This window comes from Pectinophora gossypiella, chromosome 7, assembly GCF_024362695.1.
Source record: "Pectinophora gossypiella chromosome 7, ilPecGoss1.1, whole genome shotgun sequence".
NCBI lineage: Eukaryota > Metazoa > Arthropoda > Insecta > Lepidoptera > Gelechiidae > Pectinophora > Pectinophora gossypiella.
The window spans coordinates 4,515,719-4,522,890 of record NC_065410.1 but is presented as its reverse complement, the minus strand read 5'-3'; the positions used below and the strand labels follow the sequence as shown (position 1 = coordinate 4,522,890).

Here is a 7,172-nt window from a genome sequence, read left to right as displayed (position 1 = left end):
AGGTATATTTATAAATTCATTGAAAAACGCGTGTCTAAATATGTAGAGAATAGAAATAGTGTCATACTTGTCATGGTTTAGAGATGAATAATAATCTGCGGGTGCGATCGATAGCGGCGTGAGGGGTAGGGGTGACCCCCACCGGGCGTCGGGCGGGGGTCGCGGGGGCGCGGGGGTCGCCGGGGATGTTCATTCAGAACGTGTGGGCGGCGAGCGTGGGCGACCTGCTTATATAGCCTGCGCGCCCTCCCTCCCACGTAGTCCCGCTCCGACCGCGCCAAAATCAACATCCTAAAAGTGACAAAATGTGCAACATGCAGTTCCCGAGCTCAAGGTAAGCCCCACGATGCATAAACATAACTAATTAATAATGTCGATTTACAAAAAAATAACAAAATTTTGTGTTAATTTATACAGTAAATATTGATTTGTTTTCACCAAATAATAATTACTCCAAACTGTATTTGTATGTGTCGGTGTGTTAAAAAATATAGAGGCGAAATTTTAATTGAAAACTTTATCTATTGTTGTAGAATACTGGCAGTCTTACTGGGCTACTTGGTAGCACAAGCTAAGGCATATCCGATGCAAGGGTGGCCAGTTTACCCACAAACGGCTAGAGAATATTCCGACGACGATTACTATTACGCCCCGAAAGTTCAGTATTACTACGATGCTCCCGCTATGAATGTACCAGAGGCGTACGGACAAGTTCCATATCCCTATTTCTACGATCCGTACGGCCATTTCACAAACGATGCCCCGAAAAGCCAAGAAGACAGATACGCCGCCCTGCCTATCGGACAAGAGACTTGGTTCGAGAGCGACTCGTCCCCGCACTGGCGGGCGAATGATGTGGATGACGTCAGTGCCACGTTCCTCGATAACTTGATCCTGACACAAATGGCTCAAGACGCACAGAGGCGGCGCGAAAATGCCCGCGCAGCCTTCCCGCCTGTTGATTACGAGGAGCGCGACGCCGAAGATGAAGATGTACGTGAGCTGAAAGCGTTAGCGGGGAAACCTTTGTACCACGTACCGAAAACAGTTCCGAGGATCGAGGAAGACGACTATCCCTCGGACGATGCGTTTATTAACTGGAATGGAAACAAAAGAAGTGTTACAACAGCAGCGCCGACACCGACCACGCTGAGGCCCAAGCCAGGGCAGAAGGAAGTAGTGATGTCGGGGCCCTCGCAAACTTCCACTCCGCGCCACCACGACCAACAAAACAAAAGAAGCTCCACATTTTACGACACCATTGCGCAACTGCTCGCGAACAAGTCGAACAGTCCACATGTACATGTAAGTATACATTTCTTTCGAATTATAGTCCCATTTATTTAATTTCAGAACTAGGTAAACCTTTCTCGTTAATAATAGTAAGTTTGGAACAAGTTGAATTATCACGTCGTATCGAAATTGCCGTCAGGGTGTAGAAACTCGACGTCTAAAAATAGCCGTCCGGGCCGGGGGGCGCGGCGGGTGACACGGCGCGCCCCCCGGCCGGGTCAAGAGGGGGAATCAGGAACTAATATCGCTTCAAACGAACCACTCACAACTCGCCCCTTAAATTTTACTTACTTTTATTAGATAACTAAATTAGACCTACTTCTTCCCAGGAACCAACAAAGCAACGAAGAATCGACAAGCGCTTCGTAGCAGGAGAGTCCGACCTAGTAATGGAACTCCGCGGCCTAAAACATCGAATTCCCACCTAAACAGACGAAGCTGAAATCCGCCAACTTACATGAGACTGAGTATTTTGTAGATTAAATAGATATTTTTGGCAATGGCGACATAGTGGAACAATCGCGAGACAGGCAACTAAAATCAACAAAAAAATTAGGATACTTCTCATGTCCAACATTTAATAAATTCCATTTATTCGCGTTCCGTTGGCCACTTATAGCAAAGTCGTATCGCAATGTCTTTCAACCGCAGCTGTATTTTAATATAGTCAAAGTGTAATAATTGTATCTCAAGACATATACTTGACTTTTGACCATTATTATCTTCGGTCACAGATAATGTGCACACGTAGGCGTGCTACGCGGGTCGCTACGACCGCGCGGAGTAGCTACGCGTTACACGTTACGGGTGTTAAGAAATTCGTACAAAATGTGACTATAATTTCCATACATGTTAACATGTTAATTATATTATGCATTTAATAGTTAAATTAAAAATGGTTGCTCCTTCATTTGGCAGCTAAATATCGCACATGGCGTGCAATTGTAAATATTGTGTAGGTACTGATTGTCTAAGACTTAATTTAGATAGAAATAAATATTTATTATATTGATCAAAAACTCGTGAAGAATCAAAACGAAATTATAAGTCGATCAAAACTCGGGAGTATTTAAAACGTAGTTGTATACCATACTCAAACCGTGTACTTGTTTTGCATAATATGAATAAGGGTAAAGGTATTCAAGCGTAATACAAGAGTACTGTACGAATACTCGACAAATATAATGCATTCATAAATTTATGATATGGACTTGGTATTTTTCCAATTAAAAATGTATTTTCTCGAATTTAAACTGAGATATTGATGAAAATTTCAAGATCAATTAATTATGAGCGGTCTAATAACTTTCTGAAGAAACTCGGCTTCTTGATAATAATTCTATTTAAAGAGTAAGTATTTCCACTCAGGTGCTAAGCATTCGTTTAACCTATGACGGTCTAAGCAGACAATACCACGAAATCTTTTTGCAAAGCAAAGGTTAGAGGTCAAAGTACATTTACGAGTATACCTATATCTTTAGGGACATAACGATTCTCTCGGAGGCAGAGGATTGAGTGATATTTTAGCTTTACAGCTTCTTGTCTAACTTTTGTAACGCAGTCGGTCTATAAGACCTTTAATGAAATAAAAAAAAATTGCGTCCCGTTTCCTCTTCTACTAATATTAGGCTTTTATATCTTGTATTTTTTTTATTTCCCCCATTTTGCTACTACTCCCCTTTGTACAGACATGAGCAATATCATGTACCCACTTTAGAACCCTGTCGCACTATCATATTTGACATTTAATGAGACTTAGGGTGTAATTTGTCAAAAAAGTTAATGTGACATGGTATCAAAGTGTATACATATTAGTACTCGTGACCGTACTAGCTTAGGTTCGGTGAAACTTAACCTATTAGAAACTTATCTTTCAAAAGTACATATCTGTTTATAAATACGTCAAATTACTTATGTATCTACTCTTCTGTCGTTATAGTAGGTACCTGTATATTAAAATAACCAAATTCTATGAAGATTACTTTGTAATAGTACAATTAGTGACCTGTAAAGTATTAATACATAGTTGATGTTACATTTTGTCAATATGAAAATTACCTATAATAGTTACTGATGTCTCCTTTACACTACGTTTTACTGTAGATTTTTATTTGTGCATTCGTTATAGAAACACGATATTTTTCAATAGAAATTCATCTGTTAAAATAGTCTATCCGTAATAGAGTTTGTATAGACACAGTTTGAATGAAACTTCATCTAAAACAAACATGGCTATCGATTTATATTTTATATAATAAATATGTAGAAAACATAACTGTATTTTAATATTTAGATGTTTTATTTGAAAATATTAACTAAGAATGTACCTATTATAAAAAAAAAATCAGAAACTTTGACATTATAATGAAGTTGTATTTAAAAAATGTGATCAGAAAATAAATTGAATAAATCAATGAATAGATACATCCCTTTTATTTAAGTTAGCCAATCGTTATTAAATACTTACTTCTACGTATTCGACAAAGCTACCTGTAATGGAATGAAAATGAATACATAATACTATTTTAGTAACAGCCTCCTGGTCTAGTGGTTAGAGCGTTAGGCTCTCAATCTAGAGGTCCGGGTTCAATTCCCGTTGGAGACATTGTCAAAATCACTTTGTGAGACTGTCCTTTGTTTGGTGAGGACTTCGCCGGCTTGAATCACTTGATTGACTAGAAAAGAAAGATGATTCCATGTTTCGGAGGGCACGTTAAGCCGTTAATCCAGGCTGTTAGCCGTAAAAATACCTCCCGCAGTGGTGCAGCGTGGTGGAGTATGCTCCATACTCCCTCCGGTTGATTGAGGTGAGCCCTGTGCTTTATAGTGGGACGTATATATGCTGTTTATGTTATGTTTTAGTAATATTATACATCAATGGTATTTCTTGACGGAAAATTGTTTGGTAGTGTCCATGGCTATTTTGTGTGAGTGTGTATGTGTTCGTACGTTACAAAAAAAATACATATTAAATACTCAAAATACATAAAAAAAAATATATCTCGAGTTCCTCCGTGCTTCGGAAGGCACGTTAAGCCGTTGATCCCGGCTGCATTAGCAGTCGTTAATAACCACCAATCCGCACTGGGCCCGCGTGGTGGTTTAAGGCCCGATCTCCCTATCCATCCATAGGGAAGGCCCGTGCCCCAGCAGTGGGGACGTTAATGGGCTGGTGATGATAATGATCATTATCACACCCCGGACACTTCATATAAAACACCTTGTTTTACACAGACACTACATATTGACGTTAACGTACACCCGCGTGTATGTGTGTTACGTCTGACTCAAAATGTATTTTGTGTGTCCCCACCGGGTTCGAACCCGGGACCTCTGGATCCTGAGCCCAACGCTTAACCACTCGACCACATAGGCCGCCTTGTCTGAGTGATCTGTGGCTTTTGGTTAGTGACATCGTAACGAATACTGATTGGGATGATTCAGGCCAAGATCTAGAGTTAATATCAAGTAAAATTCTCAGTGGAAAAATTCTTGATTTTGTATTTTTCAATTCTACACTGTTCCGATGGAAAATTCCACGTGATATTAACCCAGAATAATGAGCTGAATCATCTTATTAGTTACGATGTCACTTACACTTACATCCCCTACAAGTGTGTACAGGTAGCCATACAAGTACGTATGGGTGTTAATTATTTTTATTATGTGTTTTGTTTGATTGTAAGTTGTGTGTTACTCCGTGTTTTAAATTATATATTTGTTATTTGTTTTGTATTTGTTACTGTGGTGTCCCTTTATAATAAACGTTTCTTTCTTTCTTAATGACACCGTAACGAAAACTGAGCGAAATGATTCAGACCATGATTCCGAGTTGAAATCAAATGGAATTTCCTGTCGGTAAATTCATAAAAATTTTAGCTTGTTTTTAAATTATTTTCAGTTGCATACTTTTGCGACGGAAATTCCACTTGATATCAATTCAGGATCATGGTTTGAATCAACCCTCAAAGTTTTCTACGATGTCACTAACACTGTAACTCGTATCATGTAGCGATTATACAAGAGACAAAGACTTTTTGTTAGTATAATTAAGTATGTTTTTCAGCGAAAGTTTTCCTCTGCGCCGTAGATCGCCGTAGACACGTATTTGCGTCATCCGTTGGTAGAAGTAGATATATTATGCACTGTAAATTGGTGAAAACAGTGACGTCATTAGCTTCTAAAATTTTTGCGCAGCATACCATCACGCCTTTATCCCCGAAGGGGTAGGCAGAGGTGTAAGAGTACACCTATTCCTCGCCAGCTATGTGAAATTATTGGCGTCATAGAATTCTTATCTTATTTAGCCTATTCGATCCCACTGCTGGGCAAAGGACTGCCCTTGATTTTTCCACTCCTCTCGACTTCCCCTCCCTTCCTTCTTCTCCTCTCGTCATAGAATTATTAAACAATAAATATTGCAAGTACTACTTCTGTCCCACTTCTTCTATAATGTACTTTTTTTGTATGATTGTACAATAAAGAATTTTGTATTGTAAAAAATCGAATTCGAAATAAAATCACCTTTTTTGACGTAACATATGGCATTAACTACTTGGCTAGACAAATAGGGAGCGCTGAGTGCTCTCATCCGGTGCAAAATTTAAGACAACAGGGTGGTTAAAAAGGCCACATCGAAGCAATTCATCTAAAGAAGCAATATTGCTTTTTAACATTTGGTCTGCCAACCCCTTTAGGAGATGCGGGCGTGTTCCATATATATATATATATATATATCCATGATGTATATAATATGACTAAAAATGGTAATTCCCAGGAAAAGTCAAAGGTATTCGAGATTAAATATTTATAGAAGCGCCGACCTCCGAAGGTACGTTATACTGAAACGAAAACGTCAAGAAACGGGAATGTTCCCATTTGGAACAATATACGACAACAACAACAACAACATACGATGGATTATGACATAAGGCATAGGTACGTCAAAATGTAGGTACATAGTGAAACATAGATACTTAATAACTTGTTCAGAAGATAGCCGTGGTCGTATGCTAATCTGTGCTAAGAGTTCGCTTATTGCGGCCATATAATACGGAATAATACTACGTCATCATCATCAGCCCATTAACGTCCCCACTGCTGGGGCACGGGCCTTCCCTATGGATGGATAGGGAGATCGGACCTTAAACCATCACGCGGGCCCAGTGCGGATTGATGGTTATTAACGACTGCTAATGCAGCCGGGACCAACGGCTTAACGTGCCTTCCGAAGCACGGAGGAGCTCGAGATGAAAACTTTCTTTTTTGTGGTCACCCATCCTATGCCCAGCCTTTGCGAAAGTTGCTTTACTTCAACAATCGCAGGCCGAGCGCGTTAACCGCTGCGCCACCGAGCTCCTCATCAATACTACGTATTGAACGGCAACTCTCCGCTCCCCACCAGCGTTAGAGCTAGATTTACCTCACCCCCCCCTCGGACATAATTCAGTCTTCAATCGTATGTCGTCAGACGTCCTACGTGTAGCATTCTTCATTAGTACACCTACGTAGCTTTTAACGAAATGTATTTTATATAATATTTATTTGAGTGGCATTCTCAAACTATTTCTGATTTTAAATAATAAATCGAAATCGGACTTGCCCCAGAACTGAAACACAGGACCTTGTCATAGTGACGCAACAAGCAACACGGCTAGGCGCATCCAATGTCATAGATAATAAATAGCAGAGCCGACAAGCCGTCAGTTTAAAACATTTTCACAATATTTCACAAGAGTTGACCTTACCGCAACTAAAAGAGTTCATTACGTCGCAAACAGCTCTCCCGGTACAACCAACCCCCGCGTAACCTTTGACCTTTTCTCGGAAAAATTCTAACACAAGTCCTTACACCCACGTCCTTTCCAGAATTCATAGGT

General features: G+C 39.9%; 1 protein-coding gene across 1 annotated transcript; it reads left to right on the top strand.

The window, feature by feature from the left end:
• The first annotated feature begins 274 nt into the window (after window positions 1-274).
• Window positions 275-3,672, top strand: LOC126368219 (uncharacterized). The gene is made up of 3 exons (XM_050012123.1): window positions 275-334; window positions 534-1,305; window positions 1,623-3,672. Exons 1-3 carry the CDS (start codon window positions 306-308, stop codon window positions 1,719-1,721), a joined length of 900 nt encoding a protein of 299 aa, XP_049868080.1. The 5' UTR covers window positions 275-305; the 3' UTR covers window positions 1,722-3,672.
• The last annotated feature ends 3,500 nt before the right edge of the window (window positions 3,673-7,172 follow it).